Raw genomic sequence first — 27,240 nt, 5'->3', positions numbered from 1 at the left:
CAATCCGGAGTGTGGCTGGGGTCTGATCTTGGTTCTCGGGAGGTGGCCGCCAGCAGGACCTCCAGGACACAAGGCAGGGACAGTGAAGCACTGAGCCATCAGAGGGTTACAGGGATGGATGGTGGACTGGCCTCTCCAGGGCCCTGCCCGGCTGTAGCCAAGGCTGGGACTCCTGGAGTGAGTGGGGATCCAGGCGAGAGCACTCTGGCCACAGGCATCCCCACAGCTCCTGGAGCTGCCCAGCCCAGGGAAAGTTCCCCCTGCAGCGTGGGCTCTAGTGGTTCGGAGGAGGATATTCACAGTGGTGTCTGGGGCCTGGCCAGGCCAGGGGGTCCCAGTGAGGACGGGGAGGACGATGGAATGACAACTTGGGCACAGGCAGGCGTAGGTGCGAATCCACGGGAGGCTGACTTCTGCACGTGGTCCCTCACGGAACAGTGCGGCTCTGTAACCTTCTTCAGCCCAGACGCCGGCTCTTCAGTGGCTTTCGATCACCACCGGCTCGTAGACCCCGGAGGAAACCCTGTGGAAGACAGGTCAACTGGGTCCCTGAGTGCCCCAGGCCCGGCAGGCCTTTCACAGAGGGACTAAATCTGTGGTTTAGGGACCTGAAGGCAAGGACTGGGGTGTGAGGATGGGGAGCTAGCACCGTGACTCACACCCAGGGGTCTGCTTCCATCCTCGCGGGGGCTCCAGCAGGGAAAGACTGTGCCCAGCCCCACCAGCCTTGGAGGGCAGTGAACAAGTGGGAAGCTGCCAGTCTTGCCCCCTGCCGAGGCTGCACGGGCCTGTCCTGGGGCTCTATGTGCAGTCTGCTATAACCTGGTTGTTATTCAGCTTGCTTCTTCCCTCTCCTGAGCCTTGAATTCTTTGTTTCACAGTGAGCTAGAGAGGGAAATTCACAAACTTCTTCATTTTTTTGTGAACCGCACAGCGGGCAGGCAGTCCACCAGACCAGTTGGGGGCTGATGGATGCATTTTTGGACCTCGACCAGCAGGGGTCAGCAGAGCAACACACCAGGGCTGTCCAACAGCTTGCAGCTTAAGCTAGCACCTCCCCACCTGGCGCACAGGCACACACAGGAAGAAATCTTCAGCACAGCCCTGGGCCCAGGGCACGTGCTTGCTCGCTCACTCAGTGAGACAAGGATGTGGCGTGCCAGGTGCAGCCAGCACACTGTGGATGAAGCTTGTAGGAAGGCTGTCCACAGTAGCAACCTAGTCAAAGCTTGACCCTGGCATGCCCTCAGCTGTTGACAGTCACACCCCGCCCCCACCTCAGTGCCTGGGGTGTGGGTGGCACTCAGTCACCTATGAGCCACCTAGGACAAGGACAGTAGAAACGCCCTGCTGGCATTAGGTCCCTTGCCGGGTGCATTCCCAAGTAACCCAGGATCCTGGCCTTCTGAGGCTTGTACTGTCCCAGGTTTCCAGGGAAGGTGGCTGTCATCCACACTACTACAGATAGGAAAACTGAGGCCTGGTGGCACCTATCCCCTGCACACCCGCAGCCCCAACCTGCATTCCTTACCTGTTGGCTAGCTGGATACCACTCAACGTGGTGGAGCCGTCACGGCTCACGAACAGCCGGAGGTTGCTGTCTGTGGGGATGCGGGAGAGGAGGAAGACAAGGCTTAGCGCAGGGGAGGCACATACAGGTGGCCACGCCCCCAGACTGACAGCACAGGCCACTCACCCTCTGTGTTGCTGCCGTCGGTGAAGTCCTGGCTCTGCATGATCTTCTCCACAATGGTGTCGGCGTCAATGCGTGTGTCATCCACCCAGGTTGGATGGCTCTCTACCGAGTCCTTCTTCCGCCTAGAGGGGTGGGTCAGGGCAGTCAGGGCGGAGGCAGCGCAGGAGCAGGAGGGCAGAGAGAGCGAGCCCCAGCACACCCCTACGTGCGCCCCAGGTGACTGGAATGCAAAGGGGTTAAGCTAATAGCTTAAGGCCACACAGCATGCAGGGCCCCCAGACCGTACACACACGTGGCTGCCAGTCAGCAGCCACAGGAAGCTGTACCCTGCCTGGCCCTCCAATCACTCAACCAGCCTCGGGGGTCAGAGAACCATGGCAAGGGGTCCTGGGGCCAGGGAGCACATGGGCCTCACCGGAACGAGCGGTCTGACAGGTGCAGGGGCCGCGGTGGCCGTGGTGGCTTCTCGGAGGGCCGGTGTTCCCGCTCACTGCCCTCGGGGCCCTCCACGGTCATGCTGAGGCCACCTGAGGCACTGCTGCTGGTGGATGTGTTGCGGCGGTGTGTCAGGTCCGAAAGACTGGAGGAGCGTGAGTGCTCCGTGCTGCAGCCTGGGGGCGGGGATAGCTAGGGGTCAAGGTGACAGGCACCCTGGGGTGGGGGCTGTGGCAAAGCAGGACTGGGCAGCTGTTCACCTGAGGTCCTAGACTGCTGGCTGGCATAGCTGGAGTTGCGGGAGTGGCCAGAGTGGAACACCTCCTCAGGGCTGGACAGGTTCTGCTCCGGCTCCTCTGGCAGCCCTGGGGGGCAGAGCAGGGTTATTGGTGGTGGAAGGGGACCCCGTAAGTCCTTCATGATGTCCCTCCTCCCCAAGCCTCTGAACCCAGAGTCACTTCCTCCGCAGCTGGGGGGGGGACTGGCCACAGATGAGTGGAGAGGAAGGAGGCCTAGCAAACAGCAGGCCATGGCCGCCCATGGCCGGCTGCAGAGCTGTGAGCAGAGCCCAGCAGAGGCCAGCCCAGCCAGGAGTGGGCAGTGCTTCTCCAAACTGGCCTTAATGCCAAGACCTGCAGGACGCGTGGCAGGGAGGCAGTTTGCCAAGGCTTTCCAGAAGGAAGGAGGGAAAAGGAGAGGGCCTGAGGCTGGAGCAGCTTGGCTTGGCACTGCCAGCGATCAGGCAGTGGGCAGGGGGAGGCCGGTGGCTCTGCCCCAAGTTGCCCACAACTGTGACTTTTAAGGCCAACTTTCCCAGGAAGGTGCAAGGGAAGTAGTAGGATCCAGGCAGGGCTTCACTGAGCACCCACGGCCAACATAGGAAAGACAAATGCACACTCTCTCACCAGAGGTGAGTGCCCCAAGTTTGCCCTAAGCCCCAGCAAAACAGGGTCTCTGCCACGGAGGGGGAAGGGCAAGCGTGTTTCCCAGGCCCAGCTGGGCCTGGTGGTCTGGTCTCCCCTGTAGGTGGACAGCGCACTGGGGCCCAGCGCCAAGGCAGGCAAGGAGTTGGAGAAGCCCAGCTTTTGTTCTAGGTCTACAGGCCCTCAGGCCTGAGAGTGCAGACTTCTCTGACAAGCTACCCCAGGCCCTGACCTCTCAACCCCTCATGGAAAGCATGAGGGCCAGGTGTGCTAACTTGCTCACTGATAAGCACAGGCAGTTTGCCCTTCAGCTAGGAGCTGCCAGAGGGGAATAGGGTGTGAGGCCACAGCTCTCAGCTCCGGACCCTTGCTTCACCCTGCACAGCACTGGATGCAGGCTGGGAGCCCAAGAAATACAGAGCATCCCAGGATTCCCTGCTGTTGGTACTCAGTCCACCCACACGTCTCCCTTGGGAATCCTGGCTCCTTCCTTCTTGCAAAGCATTCACGTTAATGTCCACAGTGCATGCTTCTGCTGTGCAGGCAGGCCCACACATTGCTTAGCTCATCCCTACAGCCAACCCGGAAGTAATTCACCTGATAGAGGACAACCCAGGCGGGGACAAGGACACACAGTCAATGGAAAAGCAAAGCTCCCAGATGGCCTGGGGGGGCACATAATGCCGGATGACATCTCAAACACCTCTTCCTCCAAGGAGCCTCTCTGACCCTGCTCCCCAGCTCCCGCCAGGTCTGTAGGACGTGCACACGCTTTACTGGTGTTCTAATGCCTGAGTCCCTGGCTAGACTGCAGAGTCCAGCAGACAGGGATGCCGTGTGAGTCGGTGCAGGCAGCTGCTGTGACCATGGGCACGCACGCAGGGTGTGCAGACTGCATCGACTGAGGCATGCCATCGCCTACCACCACCCCTCCCTCAGCAGGCATCTCCCCCAGGACCTGGGCACACCACAGCAGAGAAAGCAGGGAACAGTACCTGAGCTAAGGATGGTGGGTCGTGCCTTAGGGGGCCGGGACCCAGTCAGAGAGTTGCTGCTGCCTCCAGTGCTGGTCCCGCCACCCTTACACGTCAGCTGCAAGGAGGAGTCCTGGCCCGGGATGGAGATGGACTTGGCAGTGGACGGTGGCCTTAGCAGGATACACAGGTGTCACTGGGGTGTCCCACCCCAGGAACCAGGAAAAGACAGGGAAGCCACGGGCCTGGGAGAAGAGAGGGTCCCTGTGTCCCCACCCCATCCTGCAGCCCAGGAGCACTCACGTCTTGAAGCAGGGGTCTCCAGAGAGCAGGAACATGCCAATGGTGACCTGGGGGGGGGGCGCGTGGACAATCAGCTATTACAGCCACCCACACCCAGCCCAGATGCAGGCTGCTCCCTGACTGAGGGACCCCCATGGGGCCACTTGACTTCACTGAGTACCCTGTGGTGGATGGAATCAAACCCACCGGCACAGCAAGAATCAGCAGTAAGGGTCTGACACGGTATATTAGGTTAAGCCTTCACTTGAGATGCTGGCATCCCATATAGAAGTGCCAGTTCTAGCTTTCTATCCAGCTTCCTGCTGACATGCCTAGGAGGGCAGCAGAAGGTGTGGGCCCCTGCCACTCATGTAGAAAGCCAAGATGGAGTTTCTGGCTCCTGGCCTTAGCCTGGCCCAGCCCTGGCTGTTACAACCATCTGTTGAGTGAACTAGGAGATAGAAAGTCTCCAACTCCCTCTTCAAATCAATTAGTCTTTTTTAAAAGGAAGGGATGACCAGTGTTGTGGCATAATGGGTTAAAGCTGCTGCCTGCAATGCCAGCATCCCATTGGGGTACCAGTTCCTGTTCCAGCTGCCTGCTAATACATCTGAGGAAGCAGCAGACGACCCAAGTCCTTGGTGGGAGACCTGGAAGAAGCACCTGGCTCCTGGCTTTAGATCAGCCAGTTCTGGCTGTTGTAGGAGTGAACCGGTGGAGGGAAGATCTCTGTGTGTCTTTCCCCCTTTCTCTGTAAACTCAACCCTTCAAACAAATAAATGGACTGCTGTAAGTAGACTGTGGGCTCCCTGAGTGCCCAGGCTGCATACCTGGGCCCATCGCCAGCACCCAGCTCGAGGGAGGGTTCCCCATGGTGGGCAGTGACCACTCAGAGGTTAATACTGCTGGCAGGGGCTGGTGCAAGCTTGATGTAATGAAAGCAGGAAACCATCAAGGATTTAACATCCCCTTGAACAAACTTTGGCAATGGCATAAACACAGCAAGGCCTGGGTGCCCAAACCTGGGCTGCAATGGAGACACAGGTACAGGAGGCCCATGTGGGGAGGAGGTGCTAAAAACCCAGGGTCTTCCTGGATACCAACAAGGCTCCAATGGTGGAGAGTTTTGTTTTTTCACTTCTTGTTTTGTTTTCAAAGATTTATTTGAAAGGCCGAGTTACAGAGAAGAGAGAGAGAATTATTTCATCTGCTGGTTCACTTCCTAAATGGCCACACACCAGGCTGTGGCCTGTAGCTTAGAGCTCCATTTGGGTATCCCACATGGGTGCAGGGGCTTTAGCACTGGGGCCATCTCCCACTGCCTTCCCAGGCCATTGGCAGGCAGCTGTACTGGAAGCAGAGCTGAGTGGAGTAGCCCAGATTGAAGCTTTTTCTACAGTGTTGGCTTTGGCCTTGACAGCAGTCTGCAAAGCGACAGCCCCATGCTGTAAACAAGGGAACTGAGACTCCTGGAGGGGAAGCAACTGCCCAAGACCTTGGGGACAGGATATGGGGGAGCTGGTCTTGAACGCAGCACTCTCTGACCCACTGGCCCTTGGGTCCAGCCCAGCTGACAGTACACGGGACCATGGGTAGCGGAAATGCCCTGTCGCTCCATGCCATCACCTGGGCTTTTCTGGTGCCCCCAGGTCTCTGGGAGGGCTGTGGAGGCCAAGAGCCCCTGCCCCCATCTGCCTGGGTCCACTGCCCTAACACAGGCTATGCTCCCAGAGGCCATATCAACATAGCTTGTTTTCGCCTGTCAGGAGACCGGTGCAGGACACAAGAAGTGAGGTGTACCGGCTGCGGACACCCAGACATGTCGCTCTCAGGAGCCCAGAGAGGCCACTACCTGGGGAGCGAGAGCTGCTGCAGCCACCGGAAACCCAAACGTGGCCAGCCAGGATGGGTCTGCCCCGAGGCATCACATGGTTGCCCACGCAGACACGAGTTGGGGAGGACAGGTTCTTCCACTCAGTGCTACCCTGCCAGGAGCCGGGCTACCTGTGTCAGGTGAGGCCAGGCCACAGAGTCCAGTGGCTTGGGGGTCAGGTGACTCCCAGGCCATGGCTGTATCCTGTGTACCATCTCCCTCCTATGCAAAACTGGGGCCAAGAACAGATACCACACCCCCACGGGGCTGCTGCGGTCACAGGGTGAGAGCTGTGAGCATTCTGCACCATGCAACTCCAAAGAAAGTGCATCTAAAGCCAGATGGACCGGCACACCCTCCCCTGACCAGAGGTGGGGAAACCGAAGCCTGCCCAGGCTGCCATCTGCTGTGTCCTGGTCTCTGGGCCCACACTTTCCTGGCATCTTTCGCTGCCCATTAGGTGAAAATCTATTTCCCACACACTCTGGGGGGTGGGGTGAGGAGCCAGTGGGTACCTTGAGGATGGAGTTGTCCTGGCGTGTGTTCTTGGTATCGTAGCCCTCCAGCAGGCAGCAGCGCACCGTGGAGCCTGAGCCTGCGAACTCGGCCAGGTTCAGGTCAGCAAAGCCCAGCTGGGAGAGGAAAGGCAGGCAGGTGCACCAGAAGGGTTAACTTGGCAGAGCCCCTGGGCCTGCCCCTCAGCTCCAACGAGGGAGCTGGGTTATGCAACGGGGGAGGGGGGCAGGAATGGAGGCCCTGGGTCGCGATGTGGCAAAGCCAGGAGCTCATATCCCTGAGGCGCACAAAGCAGCCTTTGTGCCGTGTCCCAGTGTGCACCGGGGCCAGCACGCCTGAGATGAAAGGACATTGTTGTCGGTGACACAGACACATTGTTCCCTGGGAAACAAGGCCGTGCTGTGGAGCAGGCAGGAGGAGGGAAAGCCTGTGGGAACCTGATGGCGGGCAGGGCAGAAAGGACACCCCACGGAAGGGGGTCGGTAAGCACATGCTGTAGGGCCAGCCGCTGGTGGGGCCTGGGGCTGCTCCTGACCCCACATCCAGGGAGGCATGTGCAGGAACGTGCAGCGAGACACATAAACTACAGGGGCCCCTCAGATAAAGCACAACCTGCCCAGCTCAGAGGGGAGACTGAGGCAGAGGTGGAGTGCTAGGTGTGGGTCATGGGGGACAACCTAAGCAAGCAGGGACGTCTACCAAGTCTCACTCCAGAATCAGGCAACAGGGCTCAGACCCCAACCCTGCCACTGACTCACCAAGGCAGGGCCCCCCCATTTTTCAGGTGGGGAAGCTAGGTCCAGGGAGGGGAAGTGGCAGAATTGGGATCAAAACCCAGCCATGTCCGGCCACTTCCCTGGGCCTCATTTCCTCCTCTGTAAGATGCCACTAAGCTTGCGGCGGGTGGGGTGGGGTAGGGGGTCTGGTGCAGAGCAGAGGGGCAGGGGGCATGGTCAGGTGCCTGTCAGTGTCAGCTGGAGGTGAAGATGTTTGCAGGCAGCTCCCTTCCTAGTCAGCTGCTGCCTTTGCCCACATCACCAGGAAGGAAGCTCCACAGCCTGGGGCCAGCAACCTGCCCTGTGCTTCCAGCAGGCCCAGGGCAGAGGGCACAGCCCAGCCCATGCCCCAGCACCCAGGATGGGGTCACTGGGAAGGGCACTGCCTGCGGCAGCACTTCCCACCGGCCATCCGCTGGCCGTCCACGCAGCAGGTCAGAGGCGGAGGTGAGGCGCGGCATTTCCTCTCCCCTTCCTGCTGCTGCCCCACCCCCGTCCTCCTGTCACAGTACAGTTGGGAGGGGCAGCGCAGGCTTCCTCAAGGCCGGCACCATTCTCGCCTCTTCCCCTGAGCTCTCGCCCAGGGAAAAGGTCCTACCGTGCTGGCCACATCATGTCTGTGGGTACCACACAAACCTGACAACCACACTTCCCATCGTGGGCCTGTTTGAGTTGGCTGTCACTGGTTACTCAAGGGACACAGGGCAACCTGTGCCCACACAAAGGGTGTCCTCAAGATAGGTGGGGGAAGCCCATGCTGCAGAACCCATGTGTCCGTGTGTCTGAAAAAGTTGTCTGCATGAGACAGAGGAAGCTACAAGTAGCTTCCGGAAGCTTCTCTCCTGCCTGTCTTGGGCCATCCCATGCCACCACCCCTCCCTTTCACAGTCTCCCTTACCTTGGAATAAGCTTTCCCGCCTTTCAGCTCCTACACGGGGAGGGAGACATAAGCAAAAGTGTGACCAGGGAATCCAGTAAGCTTCTCAGGACCCCCATATCCCACCGAATCTGAATGCCAGGGAAGGAGGGCAAGAAAAGGGGCAGAGGGACTGGCATGGCAGCACAGGTTAAGCCACTGCCAGTGACACCAGCATCCCCTATAACCACTGGTTCGAATCCCAGCTACTCTTACTTTTTAAAAATGTATGTATTTATTTATTTTTTTATTGGAAAGGCAGATATATCGAGAAGAGCCAGAGAGGAAGGTCTTCCATTCGATGATTCACTCCCCAAGCAGCTGCAACGGCTGGAGCTGGGCCAATCTGAAGCCAGGAGCCAGGAGCTCTTCCGGTTCTCCCACTTGGGTGCAGGATCCCAAAGCTTTGGGCAGTCCTCAACTGCTTTCCCAGGCCACAAGCAGGGAGCTGGATGGAAAGCAGGGCTGCCAGGATTAGAACCAGCACCTATATGGAATCCTGGTGCGTTCAAGGCGAGGACGTTAGCCGTTAGGCTACCATGTCGGGCCTGCTACTCTGCTTCTGATCCAGCTCCCTGCTAATGTGCCTGGGAAGGCAGCAGAGAGCAGCCCAAATGCTAGGGACCCTGAACCCTCATGGGAAATCTGGAGGAAGCTCCCAGCTCCTGGCTCCTGGCTTTGGACTACCCAAGCTCAGGTCACTGCAGCCAACTGGGACTGAACCAGTAGATAGGAGAGCTGTCTCTCCTTTTCAAATAGTAAAGGGCACACCCCTCCCCATGTCCCAGGACACAGCCCACACCTGCCCTGGCTCACCTTGCGCACGGACACTCGGCAGACGCAGGGGTCCAGCAGGCCAGTGGCCGGGTTGGCACTCATCTTACACACAAAGGTGAACCTCTTCCGCCACCGGACACAGTTCTCCTGCACCTCTTCCCTGCGGGCCAGAGGACATAGGGACACCATGTGGTCAGTGCACGGCTACCATGGGAGGGGCAGGGTGGGGACCCTGTCTGTGGGAGTCAGAAAAGAGAGACTCTCCCATGACACTCTGTGACATGAAGGGACTGCCTTCTCCTGGAACACACAGGTGTAGTTGTTTAAAACCTACTGAGAGACAGCAGACATGCGAGCAGTTGGCTCAGGGTAGTGGTCCATCCCAGGGGTCCCCTGACCTCTGTGCCCAGTGCAGTACCCCCATGCCTCTGTGACCTTGGTGACCCATTTACATCTTCCCAAGCTGCTTAACTCTTTATCCACTGTGCAGATGGAAAGACGGGGCAGCCTCACTTCCCAGCCTTGCCCAGTCGGGCAACAGCCAGGCTGGCCCAGAACCCAGCACGATGGCAGAGCCCCTTCCCACACCTGTGACAACAGTAACAGCTGCCGCTCACGTGCTGCTTTCCAGACAGACGGCATCCTGGAGACCAGCAGGATCTGGCCAGACTCACACCCCCACAGGTTCCAGCAGCCAGGTTTTCTGGGCCCACAGGCCTGTGAGCTGTTCAAGAGGCTCACAGAAGCTAGCAGTAAGCGCCCCTGCCCCACGTGGCAGAGCCAGGCAATCAGGCCAGAGCTTTCTGAAGGGAGTACTTGGTTCCCACCACTGAGGAAAACCAGGGCTCTGGGGGCCACGAGTCCCAGCAAGGGGCAGAACAGGTCTGAGCTGCAGCAGTCTGCACTGGCTTCCCTGGGGGTCTGGCCTTGTAGTGCCCTCAAGTTCCTCCTGGGCATGGGAGCACAACCAAGAGGAAAAGGCAGGTACTGTTTTAACCAAAAAGGTGCACCATGCCCTGGGATGGGTGAGAGAGGCTCATATAAGCCTCTCCCAGCAGCTGGGGTGGGGAGGGGTCAGGTGGGATCGGGTGCGGCATCAGCAGAGAGAAGCCCCCCAGGGCCTGCCAGGCAGGGCCTGTGCTGGAGGCATCACCTGCAGCCCAGTCTAACCGGACAGTAAAGTGGACAGCTCAGGAAGTGATGTCTCTAGCCTGGGGTGACTGGGAAACGTGGGTTAATTGCCTTATTGGGGTTGAAGGTGGGAGATCAGAGTCAGAGGACCATGGCCAAGTAGCGTCAAAACATCTGCCTGTTTGTTCCTCACAACAGCCTCTAAAGGTAAGCTATAGGCAGCCCCCGATACAGACCAGGGCAGAGGTACCCCAAAAAAGCCCTCCTACCCCCGTCCACATACACACATCAGATCATGTTCCAAGGGATTGAAAATGCAGGCAGGAAGCCAGGACTGTCTGACTCCGAGGCAGAGCCCTCTGCTAGTATCTCAACTCACACAGGCCAGGGGTCCAGGAGAGTCAGGCAGGTGGGGCCAGCTGTGTACTCGAGGCCCCTAGCCAAGTCTGCTTGCAAAACACCTGGTACAGCTGTCACGTGACTAAGCAACTCCACTCCCAGAGGAAACCAAAGGGGCCCAACGCCAGAGCTTGTATACACGTTCACCTCAGTGTTATCCACAACAACAGCCCAAGCACTGACCAGAGGTGTGACTTGTCTAGCCACACAAGCAAACAGTATCCCAACAAGTCAGGCAGGAACAGCTGTGACAACGGGAGTTAACCTTGAAGACACTGTGCTAAGCCAGAGAGGCCAGCAGCCAAATTCAAGGTGCTGTTATGATTCCTTTTCCAAGCTGAGCCCTGGATACCAGTGGGTGGGGCAGCTGGGGACACACAGGGAACGATGGCAAATGGGCACAGGACTTCTTCCTGGGGTAATGAAAGGTTCTGAAAGTAGACTGGTGATGGTTGCTCTGTAAACAGACTGGGAAACCACTGGCCTGAGCGCCTCCCTTGGGTGAGGTGTGGCATGTGTGACTTACAAACACAAAGATGGGGAACGAACAGCAGGGAGTGCCGGGCAGAGGAAAAGGTGGTGGCCACTGCAGAGGTGGTGGATGGGATGGCCGCTCAGGCAGTGCCATCTGCCTGGCTAAGAGCTGCCGGGTGAATGGACAGCAAGCACAAAGGGCCGGGGGCAGAAACATGCTTGGCAAGTGGACAAACAGCAGAGGGTGAGGTGGGTGAGGAGTAGGGGCTGAGCCCTCCCAGACCTCAGCAGCCAAAGGGGAGGTGCTGGGTCTCACTCAGAGAGTGATTCTTGCCTTGTCCCCATAGACAGTGACAGGCAGAAGCCACAAGTGGCCACGGGGGCTGCAGACAAAAGGTGCAAAGAGCACAGAGACGCTTCCCAGGAGAAAACAGGGTGGGATACCTATAAGGACCTCCCAGGCCCCTGGTCTCCCCACCTCCTCCCGGAGCTGGCAGCAGCTGCTGGAGAGCTGGGGAGGAAGCTCGGTGTTCTGGGGCGTGTTGGAACACCCAGGGGATTAGGATCGTAGTCTGGGAATGAAAGCTGATCCAGCACTACGGCCTTTCTCCCTTCCCCTTTGAGTCGGCTGTGGGAATGCTGCCTGCTTGTGGTTCTTGTCCTCCCTGCCACGTCAGGCCAGGGACAGCAGTGTGGAGCCCTGACTGGCTCAGGTGACGGGCGGGGTTCCCTCCCTCTGGGGAAGGTGAACAGGGCACTTCCGGTTCCCAGAGGGCTCTGGACAATCACCTGCTCCTTGTCACCACTCCCACAGGACACAGCAGCTGCCTCGCCCTGGCCCACCCAGGGCCAAACAAATACCAGCACGGCTACTTCCCAGACCAGGACAAGGCTCACAAGCACTGCTGATCCTATGGGGGAGGCATAGCATCACCCCTTCCCCACCCCTTCCCCACAGAACACACACAGGGAGGGAGCTGGGTCACAGAATGGGGAGGGGGAAGGTGGCAGGCAGGTGGGCTTGGGGCTATGTAGAGGCTCTGACTATGCACGTGTACAAGTGGCCATAGTAGCATTGCTGATGGCTGAGCAAAAGTGAGAACCACCCACACGTGCAACCAGGAGCTGCCCAACTGCATCAAAGGGACAGGAGGGCAGGCTCTGCTCACAGGGTGGGAAAGCTGCAGGCAAGGCTCTCCAACAGGACTCCACTCTTACTGAAACTAAATATGGGTGCAGGGGCAGACGTGAGTGTCCAGGAACACAAAGGGTACGGGAGGTACCCATGCCACTCTGCAAATGAGGGTCCCTTCACTCAGTCAGGCTTCCGCAGACAGGGGAGGGGACAACAAACAAGTGGGGGAGGAAACATTGTGTTGTTTCTTTTTCCGAACTGCAAGCATCAACTGAATTTTTGAAAAGTTGGCCTAAAGAGAATGAACTGTCCTGTGAGTCCTGGAGGTGGCCATCTGGGGAGAGAGGAGCAGAGGCCATCCCAGCTCAAGACCTTGGCATGGTCAAAGATGGAGAGAAGCCAGGCTCTGTGGACTGGGGTGACCAGAGGCCAGGCGTGGTTTGGATACAGGGGATGGCTGAGAGCTGTTTGTATAAGACTGAAGCAGACAAGGAGTGCAGTTCAGCTAGATGGCTGGCTACCAGGATGTATTCCTGACTCAAAACTCCAGCCCACGGCCTCCCCGGGCACTGCCAAGGCAGGTCATCGTGCAAGATGTGGGGCTGCTGGCAGGAGTGGGCACCGCCACAACAGAGCATGATGTCCCCTCCTCCCCAGCCTGGAGTTTCAGGGCGTGCTCCCCTGGCTCCCTGTGGCTGGGGACAGGTAATTACAGGGCCTGGGTTCCATTTTTAGCTTCAAGATGTACAATTAGATGTGTGAAGCCAGTGAGGTGGGGCAGGCCCTAGACCCACCGCAACCTCGGTGGGTGGCTGTCACCAAACGAGGAGTTTATTTTGGGACAGCCTTAGAAATAGGTCCTCTTCCCACCACACTCCCCCAGGGCTCTCCCCACCACAGCAAGGCCAGCCCAGTGACAGGACCTCCCTTAGACAGCTGCCAATGATGAGGGGACACAGGGACAGGGGCTGTTAGGATGGACCCAGAGACTGTGGGCACCAGCTCAGGGCAAGGCGCAGTGTGGCCAAAGTCCTGGAGGGGTCACCCATCATGGGTGGGCATCTCCTGGGGAGCTTGGGCACTGAACAGAGCAGATTCTGGACCTGGTCGAGGGGCAGTGATCTCACAGCCAGAGCCTCAAGGAGTGTGTCCTGGGCAGTGAGTGAAGTCACATAGGGGGAGAACTCAGAGGGAAGGCGATGGTCTCCAAGAAAGGATGAGAAGCTGGAGATTGAGGGGAGGGGGGACTCAGGAGCAGAATCAGGCTGAGGGAGCATGGAGGGCTACCTGCCCACCCATAGTGTAGCTATAGCATCCTAGCGCCTGTCCTCAGTGAGTCTCAGGCGACCCAGGAGGGCAGCTGACCACCCTCAGGGTCCCAGGCATACAGGGACCACATGTCCTCTATTTGTCACCCCAGTCTTCCCAGAACTAGTGCAGGGTCTCACCCAGGGCCTGCTCTTGTGTTCATCCTCAACCACTCAGAAGTGTAAATGCCTTCCACTCCTTGGGACTCAGGTGCATGGTAACTCCATCCCACCTGCACCCTCTGTTGGGGTTTCCAGGTGAAGAATCAGAGGTCCAGGGGAACCAAGAACCAGGGGAGATAAGGCCCCAGAACCAAGGGGTGTGTGCTGACCCTGGAGCTTCAGCCCTTGGTAGAGTAGCCATCCTGGATAAAGGGGACAATGCCTAGCGGGCTCCCAGCAACTGAGCAGTCTTCGAAGGCACTGTCCCTGGCCTCTGGGACAGCAAAATCTGGGACTTGCAGCAAATGTGGCCCCCATGGTTTTCTGAGGTCAGCTCACTACCACCTCCCACCCCAAGGACATAGCATGTGTCAGTGGCACTACCCAACAAATGCAGCTATCTTGGCAGCCCTGGGCCTCCACCACTCAGATGACAGGGACAGTGCCGTGGGAGTCACTTCCGGGCTACAGGCTGCTGGTTTCTAGCAGATCCAGACCCTCTCGCCAGAACCAGAGCTAAGGCATGGGCACACAGGATGACAGCATGGTCATCACAGGAACAGAAAGTCAAGGGAACCCTGGGGACCAGGGAGACAGCCTAGCCCAGTCAGGGCCGTGGGAAAAGCCTCAGGGTGGCCATGGCTTTCCCCTTTCCAGCTCTGTTTGCCCAATCACAGCGTGCCCAGCCCAGAGATCTTATCCTGCAGGCAACAGACATTTGGCCTCGTGAGCCAAGGCTTGTTACGCACCAAGGCTGCACCAGAACTGTAGACTGACTACAGGGTTTCCCGTGGAGGGGAGGGGTGAGCTATGCCGCTGCATTCTGCCAGCACTGCGACCCCAGATACTGGTGACCCAAATGGTCTACAGATGTGCAGTGCATCAGAGGCTGAGAACTTCCATGCAGGCCTTAAAAGGACAGTCCTGTAAGGAAACAGGTGGTTCCAATGCAAGTGGCTGGGAGGTCACAGCTGGCCAAGTGCTGGCCCAGCTGTGATACCACATGCTCCACAGTCGAAGGCCCCCTCCCTGCCATCCAGCCTGCCACTCCTTGATCACACCAGCTCCTGGACGGTGGGCTCTCCTAGAGCCTTGGTTGGGCTCCTTGGTGCAGCGAATAGTGAGGCAATCAAGGTTCCTGGCCGAAGAAACAGCTGGGGCCAGAGAGTGAGAGTCTAATAAGGAAACTATTTAAATCAACAACATCTGCCAGCGTTTCCCCGAAGAGAGGAAAGTGCAGCCGCCTGGGGAGGGGCCAGCTAGGGGCTCGGGCGGAAGAGCCAGCGTGGCAGGCCAGCAGCATCTAGCTCAGCCAGCCAGAAGTTCAGGGCTGGCCGTGGACAGGGCAAGCGCCTGCTCCTTCCAGTCGTGGCAGGTCCACCCCTCCCCCTACTACAAGGCAGCAAGAAACTCCTAAAAGCCAAGGCCCCGGGGTGCCTGATGCTGGAGCTTTCTGAACAGTCACCGGCAGCCTTCTCCACCTCCCTGCAGTGAGGGCCTAAGAGTGGCCGGGGCACTGGCAGGGCAGCTGGGCATGACCTCTTGAAGCTGCCCTTCAATAAAACAAACACACACAATAGGCAGGTGTCAGCACTCCTGTCTTCAGACACAGGTAGACAGCCGCCCTGCTCTGCATTCTGCACCCAGAGGTAGCTCAAGCTACTGCCCAGGCACAAGCCAGAGGATGTGACTGTCAGCTGAGAGCAAGGGGCCCTCTCATTCTCACGGCCAGGCAAGCATGTAGCGACTGCAGGCTTGAACCAAGTGCTCATCCAAATCCACACACCAACCATGCCAGGGAGCATGGCCACATCTGGCTCCTGTTTCCTGGGCACACTTTCATGTGCCAAGCATTCCCAAAGCATTCACTTCCTGTTTCCATTTCTCAGATCAGGGAACTGTGCTTGGCCAGACATGGTGCAGGTCACGATGGTCTTACTGCCAGGCCCACCCTGCAGGATCCCTTGGAAATTTGCCAGGGTGACAGAGCCACCAGTTCTTGGGCGATCATGGCATTTGTGCACCATGTGCCAGGGACCCTGGACTCAGGTTTGTGACTGATGCTTCATGGCCAGGTCCAACATCACAGCCGGGGTACTGTGAAGGCAGGCTTGTGCCAACAGTGACAGCCCCTGGTCAGCGCGTAAGACCAAACTCAGCAAGATTTGCTGCTGTCAGGAACCAACCATGTTAATGTCAATCCAGGGGTGCAGGACAAGTGGGAAAATGCTCTCCAATAAGCAGACTCTGTCTTTGACACCCCCAAGGTTGGCCTCCCACCTACAAGTGCTTCCCACTTGACCCCCGTCACACACAGTCCAACCCCAGATACTGCCCACCATCAGCCATGTCACAGGCAAGGAAAATTGAGGCCCAGGGCTAGGCCCCTGTGCCAGGCTGGGGGCCCAGGAACATAAATAAGAAGACATCGTGGGCGTCAGGCTGGGTCAGCGGCAGCAACTTCCTCTCTCAGGACCCGCGACCAGCAAAACAGAGCTGCGGGGCAGCTCCGCTCAGGGGACTTCCCCTCCTGCAGCCAGCAGGCTCCCAGCAGGCCTGCTCATGCAGCAAGGGGAGGCAGAGAGTGGGGTTCAAGGCCAGACTCTGCTCCCCACTGGAGACTCAGGGATCATTCCATCACCACCCTGTCCCTGTCTCCCAGAATTGTTACAGCGCCTGGCACTCATGCCAAAAGGCCGCCAGGGACTTGACCCTCAGAAATGAGTATGTGGAGTGGGGCTTGGGGTGGCCCAGCAAGAGGCTGGGCCTGCAAAGTCCCCTGCCCCAGGTCTCCTTGCCCCTCCCAAGATCCAGGACCAGGGACCAGACCTTGAACCTGGCTGTGACATCCAGGGAGGTGGGCTGGCAGATAGTCCAGGCACATCCGGGCCTCTCCTGGCTGACTCATGCCTGAGTGCTGGTTTATTCACCCAAGGAGGAAGGAAGAGGAAGGAGGATCCCTGTCCAGGGCCCAGTTCGACAAATGGCTGGACTCAAGTCCCGGGGATGCCTCTTCCCCTGGACTCCTACCCTCAGCCCCCTATCCATGCCAATGCCAAGGCCTCTGCAACACACTGGGGCCTGGGCCTTTGGTAGGTCTGGTTAAAATTGGGCAAGGCGCCCATTTCCAGAAAAGGGGCAGCTGGAGGCACAGCCTCTTCTTACTGCTGTCCCTGTCCCAAAGACTAAGTGTCCCTCACATCTAGCTCCCATATCAGCCTCTGGCTTCTTCAGAGACAGGGTGCCCTGGCTGTGGCTGGGCCTCATTCTATGCAGGACCCAGGGCTCACCACCATCACGGCACCCGCCTACCCAGTGTGCCTACTGATCCACAGGGTAAGCCCTGACTTTCTCAGTCATAGGCACTTCTCCTCATAGCCCCCCCGATTCAAATCACAGGCAACAGGGCTCCTGGTCTCCACCTCCTCCCACGACACTTAAATCTCTGCAGACTCATGGCCTGATGCTGAGACATCCACTTGTTCCACATGACTTCACTGAGCATGACCATCCTCACCCTAGCCTGGCTGCAAGGGGGGAGATTTTGCTTCAGTTGCCACCCTCCTCCTGCCCCCAGAAGATGTTGCTGCCCAGTGTCAGGCATGCTCTTGGTACTGGCACAGGGCACATTAGCCAAAGACCACCCCCAGAGAGGGGGTTCTGGGCCAGCACTGGCTGAGTGGTGAAGCCCCACTTCTCCCACACACTCCCTGCAGCCATGTTCTATAATTCTCTCCATGTGCCTGATGGGTCTCAAGTTGGGGCATGGCATGGCTCCACTCAACAAATGTTAGCCTAGTGGACAAAGCTGGGCACCAAGAAGGGAAACAGGTCAGGGGAGAAAGGGAGGGATAAGCCCCTTTCCTTTCAGTCCCACCTCAGGTCCCTCTTGTCACAGCCCTGGACTCACACCACCAACAGCTTACCAGCTCCTACTCCATTCTGGGGGCTGACAGGCACCTAATCAGCACACACCCGTTTCATTCAAACACCAGGGGAACTTATGACCCCATTTCACAGATAAGGAAGGCAAGGCAGGGTGAGATCTGTGGTCACATAGCCTCAGGAGCCCACCTACACTCCCACCCTCCAAACTGCCAAACCCACAGCCCAGAGGCTGCAAGAGGCAGACAGGAAACCGCTAGTCAGAGAGACCGGGCAGCTACCAGGAGGAACTCTGGTTTTGGAATCCAGAGTGAGTTCCCAGGGCCAGGGTACTTCCAGCTCACTCAGCAGAAATTCCCAAGACAAGACCCCAGGCCTCCTTGGGGATCCTCAGGCACCCACAGCAGTACTCCAGGACTTGCAGCGAGCTTGTCCAGCACCACCCAAGGTGCACAGCATTCTGGAGAGAACACAGCCATGCAGCCAACCACCAAGGAGCAAACGCGACCCTCTGCCTGCCCAGGACAGCCTTGCCCTGTTTGCCTGGACACAAAGGATATCTGCATGGCAGGGCCTGGTGAGTACCAAGTATTGGGGCTAGTTTGTGCCCTCCACTGCACACCCATGTCAAATTCAGCTCTGAAACATTCTGTGAGGATGGGGGAAGGGGAGCCACCATTTAGGGAGATAGCCACCTGCTCTGTCCTGCAACCTGGGGCCTCAGCAGACCACCCATGGCTGCTTTGCTGGTTCTAAAACACAGATCTGACATGCGCACCCCCACAGGCCAAGTCCCTCTCTGCGGCTCTCAGGCTCCTTGCCACACTCTGTCTTGGGCTGACCTTAGCCCCTCCTCTTCCCTCCCAGTAAGTTTCATGTCACTTCCTCATCACCTGTCAAAATAGCGCCACTGGGCTCCTGGGTCTGTCCCAACATCAGGGGGCCCTTTGGGGGAAGGACTGAATCCTAAAAACCCAGCCCAAGCACCCCATACAGAAGATAGCCAATATGTCTTCACAGGGTGACTGGGACAGGGAGTCCAGCCTGAGCAGGAGCTGCAGATATGTCACCCCGCCGCCTGCGGAGGAAGTGGTGAGAGCACCTGGTGGTGAAGAGGACTCAGACTTCTGTGCTCCCAAGCACCAGGCTGCAAAGCTCCTCTGTGTTTTCAGCTTCTGGGCCCAGCTGCCCATCCTCCAGCCCTTGTGGGAACCCCATTTTACAGAGAAGGAGACTGCAAGACCAAGACCTCCAGCCACTGTCACAGAACTGAGCCCCAGCCTCCACCTTCCTTTAAGCACTCCTGTCCCCTGCAGGAGTACTGCCAAGCCTTCAGGGCCCCCAATTCCCCCTCTCTCACAGTCTCTGAGTCCATGTGGGCACCCAGCTGCCCAGTATGGCTGCTCCTGACACGGGCTGACACCTCCGGCACAGGGTGGGGAGGGGTCAGGCCCTGCAGCTGGCAGTGGCCACCACACAGTCCAGCACCCACACCCATGCTGGGTCTAAGCCAGGGAAGAAGATTCCCAGGCCTCAGGCAACACCGACCCACAGCAGGAAGCCCCGGGCCTGGAACATGGGATGCAGTGGGGCCACTCCTGGCCAGGAGAGACCTATGGACTGACAAGGCCAAAGGAGCCCCCAGAAGGCTTCCTGAAAGAAACGGCTCTTGGGCTGAGAAGGTGGAGGAGGGGAAGGGAGCAGAGGCCCTGAGACCAGAGGGGGTGGGGCAGCGACGGCCGTGACAAAGGCCAGGAGCGACAAAGCCCCCTACCCACCAAGGGGATACTGGCTAGCTCCTACACGTTGTCGGCCAGCAGTTTGCCAGCTGGTGCCCTCACCCTCTGAGAGGAGCTGTCCCCTGCTGGTTACAGCAGGACTCTAAGCTGGCCAAGCAGAGGCCCCTCCATCCCCTCTCCTCCACACGTGAGAGCTCTCTGGCTCTCCTCTCAGCCCCTGACCACTGCAGGGCAGGCTGAGCCCCCTGGGGACACGGAGCTCGGGGGCAGGTATGCCCGTCATTGGCTCCTCATGCTGGGCAGAGCGTACAGCCTGGAACAGGGAAGCCCACCTCCTGGCAGCACCCCATGTCCTGGCCCCCAGAGGTGAGTGAGCTCACCATCCGGCCCACGGCCTTGACTCAGCCCAGGAACGCAAGGACAGTTTGTGTCTTACAGTGTGTACACTCTGTGTCAGGAGCTGAGCTGGCCATAGCACACGCATTACCCAATGGCTCTTACCATGTCCTCCCGAGAGCCCCACCAGGCAGGCAACAGCAGCCCGTTTCACAGGCGGCGACGATGAGGCATGGGCCATGTCCCTGGCCAACACACAGGTAGTGAGCAGTGAGACAGGACACACGGAACGTCCCCCACCCTGGGGTGGTGGTGGGGGACCAGCAGGGCAGAAACCAAACAGAGAGAAAGTCCCCACTCAGCAATCCTTCTTCCCCACCTGGAAATGAAGCAACCGTAGGGGCCACAGGCTGGCCATTCCCTGTGGAGGGACGGGCAGAGCCGGGTCACAGTGCCCAGAGAGGCTCAGAACCGAGGGTCTATAGCAGAGCCCTTGAAAGACACGCCAGACAAGCCCTACGAAGCCCACCTCCAGCCGTCGGACCTCACAGGGAACCCACCGGCCACAGGGTAGCTGACAAATCCCAAAGCACATCTGAGGTCAGGTCTGGAGTGTCCCCACAAGCCAAAGCACCTGCCAGGCAAGATGCATGCCAAGGAGAACTACCCCTACTCTCCACCCTGGTTGCTTCCAGGAATCTTGCTAAGCACATCTGGCATCTGTGCCCCTCTCAACCAAGACTTGGTGAGGTGAGGAGGCGTGTACTGTTTGCCGCAGGTCTCAGGCACCACACACTCCCACCCTGCCCCCTGTTCCTACTAGTAGGTAAGCAAAAACTGTATCACTACATAGCCCCATCAGACTCCATGGTGAGTCCCTAGGCCCCTGAGGCCCATAAGTAGACTGGCCAGCAGTCATTCCGACAGCTAGGCAGGGCCTTAGAACAATGGTGAGGACTTCCTGGTACTAACCAGCAGGGTTCAACGTCTTTCAGGGTCCCTTGGCCATCCCCTAACCCCCAAGACAAGCAGAGCCCACAGGCATGTAGCTGGCCTCGGAGGCTGTCAGCACAGCACCAGGTGGGGAACAACCTCCAGGAGACAGACTTTGGTGTCCCATAGTTAATCATTTTAAGTTGAAGCAGCCATCAGGCAGCCAGGCACGTGGCAGAGTGGTACCTGCCAGTGGCATGGCCAGCTGGCAGCCAAGGCAGGACCCAGAAAGAAGCCCAAGGCCCGGCACAGACTGGGCAGATTCAGGCTTCCCCAAGGCCACCAGCAGCTGGCCTGGTGCCATAGCCTCGCTGCCAGGCTGGCCTCTGAGGCCTGCCAGCAAGACTTCTTGCCATGGACAGCTCAGCCCCTGGTGCCTATACACGGAAAGCCAACACACAGGGCCCCGGGGACCAGGCTGGACTACGCAAACTCTAAGTGGCAGAGCACTTGAGGCATCCCAGGGCATGCCAGGGGCCAGGAGAAGTTCGAGGAAGCAAGCAGCACACACCAGGAGGTGGCTGTGGACTCCCCGGAGCTAAAATTCCATTCAGCCCAAGGCTAATGGAGAAGTGTCAGATCAACAAAAACCTTGGCCACACCCTGGCCACACGGTGCACCTGGGCTGGATGTCTCCCTTCAGCATCTCCTAAGCGCTTAGTGCGGGGCTAGGCCTCCAGGTCAAAGACGCCCTCCTGCCCACTCGGTCTGCTGACCCCTCTCCCCAGCCTGCCAGATCCTCTCCCTCTGTACTGCCCACCCAGCCAACCTCAGCTGCTCCTCACTGTACAGGCACCAAAGCACCACAGTCCTGGTGGGGAAACCTCATGGTCTATACCTCTTCCCGGCCCGCCTCACGCTCTGACCCCTCACATGGACCAGGGGCCTCAATGCTAAAGGTTCTCTCCAACCTCCTAGGGCAAGGCTCTGGGCCTTCAAGGCTTCACTCCCTTGGGGAAGCTGTACCTGTTGTGATGATGGGACCCCCCCACAAGGCAGCGCTGCCCAGCCTGGGCAGGCACCTGTGGCTCTGCAGCATCCAGGATGCCCACCAACACACAGTGCCCAAACTGGGAGATCCCTGGGAGTGGGCGATCTGGTCCCACTCACCTCTGCAGGCCTAGGGTGCCATACAGCAGCAGAACAGGGACATGGACCTCCCAGCCCCTCCTCCCTCCCTGGTGCTCTAGGCACCCAGAGTGGAAGGCACAGTGGATATCCTGTTCATCTTGGAGGTCCCCCTGTACCTCCACGCCTTCCTTGCTCCCCACAGCCCTGAGGAACACAACCACATGTTCAGCCCCATCTGCTTTCCCTCCCCACCACACCAAGAGGGGCTGGCGGCAAGCAGGCTTCATGGGACTGTGGATTCAAGTGGCATTCCACAGCCTTTTCCAAGGAGGCGGGGCCAGGCCTGGGAGCGGAGCATCAGCCAAGCACGCAGGGTGTGCAAGGGAAGACCCAAGCTGGCCTGCCTCCCCAGGGAGCGGGTCTGGGCACAGGGCCTCCAGCTGCAGAGCTGACCCATCCCAGGCCTCCTTCCTGCTCAAAGAATCCCAAATATCCCTCTCTGGCCTCCATTCTAGATCGGCACCAGGCTGTGTGCATGGAAGAGCCTGTGTCATGAGTGGCTCTCCCAACAGAGCTGCCCAGATTAAAAACTACCGCTAAGTAGGGCCAGTGCTGTGGCTCAATGAGCTAATCCTTCACTTCAAATGCCTGCATTCTATATGGATGCTGGTTTGTGTCCTGGCTGTTCCACTTCCTATCCAGCTCCCTGCTTGTGGCCTGGGAAAGCAGTGAAGGGTGGCCCTTGGGACCCTGTATCCATGTGGGATACTCAGAAGAGGTTCCTGGCTTCGGATTGGCTCAGCTCCAGCCACTGTGGCCCTCTGGGAAAGTGAGGCAGCAGATGGAAGATCTTTCTCTGTGTCTCCTTCTCTCTTTAAATCTGCCTTTCCAATTTAAAAGAGAAAAAAAAAAATTGAGAACCAACTGAGGACTCTAAGCTAGGGCCAGCGTGGTAGCCCAGTGCGTTAAGCTGCCACCTGTGATACTGGCATCCCATACTGGGGTACTAGATTGGTCCAGCTCCCTGATAATACACCTGGGAAAGCAGTGTATGGTAACTGCCATGTCAGAACCCCTGCCACTCACTTAAGAGACCCAACTGGAGTTTCCTGGTTCAGGCCCAAACCTAGCCTGCTGCAGCAAGTCACAGAAACTACCCAGTGGATGGAAGATCTCTGTCTCCCTCTCTAGTGCTCTGCCTTTCCAATAAAGAAGTTAACCTAAAAACAAAAGCTGTCAAGGAAGACAGCACAAGTAACATCCTCTCCAAGTCAGCCTGCTCCTCAAGTGACCTGGGGCCAAGGACAGAGCCCTATGGGGCCAGCCTGCCTCCTCTGTGTATGTAGCAGTACTGAGGCCAAGGAGCCAAGAGGGTGGGGCAGGACTAGAGTGTGCCCAGTTGTGTCACTAGCTCTTCCCGTGGAGCAGCCCTAGCAAATCTCTGCTTCAGGCCTCCATTTCCCCATCCGCTGGCCAGAGAAGCTCCCAGCTTCTCTCCCTCAGCAAGCACCTGCTGTGACGTAAGTCTGTGCCTCCCCTGTGCTCCTCGACCCTGGCACTGCCAGCCACGTGCATGGGGCAGCCCAGAGGACCAGTGCCAGCTGGGAGCAAGGCCCTCCAGGGATGTTTGGGATTCTTCGTGCCTGTGGGTCACCTCGGACAAGTTGGCTCAGGGCTGTAAGCCTGTGCCTGGCTCACTGTTTCTGAACTCGCCAGACTTGGCTAGGACCTCCACAGCCTCCTGGGACCCAGATGCTATTTGCATGTGTCTGCCAGGGAGACCTCTGGGGTGGAGACCTTGGCAAACGCTCAGTGTCCTCCAGTGCCAGCCTGTGCCCGGTTCCCAATCGACGACAGGGCCTTTACCTCTCTTCCCCTACACATACACACACACACACACACACACACACCCCTTGTGGTCTGCTTCTAGCCCACTGTCTCCCACACCAGACAGGGCTGTCGAGCTGGGGCTGCCCACAGTCAAATCACAGTTGTACCACACCCCAGTGAAGGACACAGGCCAATCTGTCCCGATCTGCAGGGGAGCACGCTCTCAGCTCAGCAGGAGGCTGCACGGGCTGAGCTGGCACGCACACAGGTCAGCACCCACTGGGGCTTTAAGTCACCACCACAGCAGCAGTGTCCCTGTTGGCGGTCACCACCCAGGTGACCTCTGGTGTGCAGTGTCACCTCCTGGCCTCTGGCTGGCCGAGAGGATTAACAGACATGCCATCTGCGAGACATGAGGCCTGGCACACAGCATGGGTGCTGGTGATGGTGACCGTGAGGGTGACCGTCTGTCAGGTGGCCTCAGATAGATAAGGCCTAGGAGCAGCCAGACGTACCACCTGTTCTACCTGCTCAAACTGGGTCAGGCAGAGCTGTGTACCGAGCTGTTGCCATGGCACCCAACACCCAGGGAAACACTCAAGCCAGGAGGGCGGGAGCTACACAGCAGTGGAGCTGGGCCCGCCTCACTGACACAGCCCAGGCTGCCCTCACCAGGTCTCGGGGCCACCTGAGGGATCTCTGTGAGCTGTGGGGGAACAGGCTGCTGATCTAGATCCAGGTCCAAGATCCAATCAGGGCCAGACAACCTAGACCCTACCCCAACGTGCAAACGATGCAGCCTGGGCTACCTGTCTGGAGTGAAGGGGTCTGAGGCCTATAGGCCACAGACCAGGATGGGCGTAGGAATTCAGAATCCCCCATCTCGGAATGAAAGCCAAAGCACAGCCCCCCTCAAGTCTGACTCCACTGACTTTTCCCTCTAGCCAGCAGGTGCCCAATGCCCACTAAGTGCTCAGCCTTGAGGCAGCCAAAGCCAGTTTCTCCCTGTCCTCAGTCCCTCAGCCTGCATTCAGGGAAAGCTGTCTGGCCTCAGGGGATTTCAGGAATTCAAGGCTCCTTGCCAGGAGGGAAGATGGGAAAACAGAGGTGAAATTCAGACCTGGGGCACTAAGATCCAGAACATTCCAGACTTTGCCAGATGAGAGGGCGGGGCAATGGAAAGACTGACAGGTGGCAGAGGCTCAGGAGCCTGCCTGGAAGAGCAGGATCTCAGCTATCAAGTCCCTGGTGGGGTTCAGGACTCTATCCCCATTCCTGGTCCACCCAGAGACCCCCTGCTAACTCTCCCAAGACCTGGGAGGAGCTGGGGATCTGGAACCCTCTGCCCACAGTAATGCATTCCCCTTGGAGCCTGGGGATGGCTGCGGCCAGCCCATTTCACAGGAGAGGCACATGAGTTACAGAGGCACAGCTGAAAGCACTTCCTGAGTTGGAATCTTGGGCTGGCCAGCCCCTCTCAGAGCCTCAGGGTGTGCCTCTGTGAAATGGGACTAACAATCGCACCTGCACCTCCTCCCCTGCTTGGAAATGGAGAGGTTAGGGAGCTCATCCAAGGCCAGCCAGGGCTCAGAGCACAGCATCCTGTCCCACGAAGGTGGTCCCAGGCCACCCTCCCTTCCTCCCACTGTAGAGGGCAGACCCAGTGCAAATTCCTCAGATAAGCAGAAACTAGGGCCAGTGCTGTTCCTGACTGTACCAGAGAGGCCTGACTTCTCTCCCTTCCACACTCTGCCTCTGCATTCAGCCACCGCGTTTGTCCAGCTCAGAGGATGACCGTCTGCAGCCAAGTCCCTAGCAAGCCAATTCCTTTCTTGTGGCCTCAGTTTCCCCACCTGCCACCTATGCCTCTATCTGGCACGATCGTGGCGGCTCCAGCTAAGGAGGGCAGGCTGGAGGCCTGAGAAGCCAACAGTGACCCTTGGGTCGGGAAGCACCATAGAGACCCCCAGGCCAGAGACCCAGCACTGTGTGCTGGCTGCCAAAACTTCTCAGCTCTCTGCTGGTCACAGCTGCAACAGGCCCACTGCCCAGAACCAGGAAGGGGTAGGGCCAGGATGAGGACCCATCCATCTGCTGCACTCCATTCTCTCTCTGGACCCTGTGGAGCCCCAGGTGGGCCCAGGCTGTGAGGGGACAGCCTGGGTATCAGCTGCCTTCTGCTGTAAGCTGGGCAGCTCAACCTGTCAGGATGGGCATGAACACTAAACTCTACTTTGCCAGGCTTCCTGCAGAGAAGGCAGCAGCTTCAAGATGTGCCCACGGGCATTTGCAATGCAAAGCAGTCTCGCTCCAGCCCCAAGACCGGCAGGGGAACTGGAAGGTCCAAACTACAGCCACCTCCTGCCAACCTGGCCAGGGAGCCAGTGCCCAGAGGGACCTGCAAAGTGCTGGGAACCTGTGGCTGGCCTATGCCCAAGATGCCACCAGGACTGCATGGTGGCCGGGGTTGCTCCTCCCTTAGTCACTCCTGAGGTACAAATCCCACTGGGCTTCAGGTCTCAGGGGGTGCCGGCTGCAAAACTCCTAGGAGGAGGCTGCAAGAACCCCCCACCATACAGCCCACCTGCTGCACGTCACCTGCAGCCCGTGCCTGGCACCCCGCCAGCCTGCTCAGGCCCAGTCTTGCCCTGTGCAAACCTGCCCCAGACACACCTAATGCCCACCCCCACCCCCTCTCCCTCCTGCCCACCCTCCAGGGGCGCTTCCACAAGTGTACAGATCTCACTCACCGCCCTTTGCATCCCCCCATCCCCAACTCCCACATGCAGGTGCCACAGCCCCAGTTCCTACCTTGACGACAAGCTGACAAAATCCCCGCCATCCAGCAGCCGGATCTTGCAGAAAAGAACCCCGTTCACGAAGGGGACTGCGGTCAACTCCTCCAGGGTGAAAGTGGTTTGGAATTTGAATTTTTTCTTCTTCATCAAGAAAGCCATGAGCGAGTTCCCTGAGACAGAAGCGCCGCGAAGGCCAAACCAGAGGGGACCCCAAAAATCCCCAGGATTCCTGTCCCTACTCCACAACCCCTCCTCAAAAGACCAGCGCCGGAGCCCGCCCAGATGCTGGCGGAGGCGGCGGTGGCGGTAGTGGTGGTGGTGGCGGCGGTGGAGCGGGCGGAGATTGAGTCCGGAGCCCCAGGTCGGAGCAACCAGTCCAGTTGCTGCAGGGTTGGCTGCTTTCACCCTCGGGGCGCCGGCGCTCGGCGGGGCTCGACGCGGCCGGGGGCTTCACCGGCATGTAAACAGCGGGGGCACGGCCCCGGAGGTGAGGGCGGGCGAGGCGGGCGGCGAGCCAGCAGCCGCGCGGGCGGGAAGCAGCATCCCGAGCCGCGGTTCCCGGGGAGCTCACGCCGCGCGGACGGGCGCAGCGGGCGAACCGGTGAGACTGCAGGCTAGCCGGAGGACCGGTGAGGGCCGCGGCGGCCCCGCCCCCGCCTCGCTGGCGCCCGGGGGTGGCGCCCCGGCTGCGCACACGCCCCCGCACCTGGGTGCCCCGCGGCCTGCGCAGGTGAGGCTGAGCTTGGGGAAGGGTGCGGGCACCTCCCCGGGGGCTGGGGGGGACGGCCCGTCGGGGACGCTGCGGGCCGCGG

At 58.9% G+C, this 27,240-nt stretch overlaps 1 protein-coding gene across 1 annotated transcript; it reads right to left on the bottom strand.

The window, feature by feature from the left end:
- Positions 1–276: 276 nt before the first annotated feature.
- EEIG1 (estrogen-induced osteoclastogenesis regulator 1) lies at positions 277–26,728 on the bottom strand. Its single transcript, XM_004593536.2, has 11 exons — positions 26,442–26,728; positions 9,208–9,328; positions 8,374–8,403; positions 6,699–6,815; positions 4,332–4,378; positions 4,050–4,201; positions 2,392–2,496; positions 2,112–2,307; positions 1,697–1,818; positions 1,532–1,601; positions 277–523 (listed from the first exon to the last, which is right to left on the bottom strand). Exons 1-11 carry the CDS (start codon positions 26,585–26,587, stop codon positions 478–480), a joined length of 1,152 nt encoding a protein of 383 aa, XP_004593593.1. The 5' UTR covers positions 26,588–26,728; the 3' UTR covers positions 277–477.
- Between the last annotated feature and the right edge of the window lie 512 nt (positions 26,729–27,240).

This window comes from Ochotona princeps, chromosome 14 (assembly GCF_030435755.1).
Source record: "Ochotona princeps isolate mOchPri1 chromosome 14, mOchPri1.hap1, whole genome shotgun sequence".
NCBI classification, from domain to species: Eukaryota; Metazoa; Chordata; class Mammalia; order Lagomorpha; family Ochotonidae; genus Ochotona; species Ochotona princeps.
Note: the sequence above shows the minus strand (reverse complement) of the source record. Positions and strands in the feature narration are given on the sequence as shown.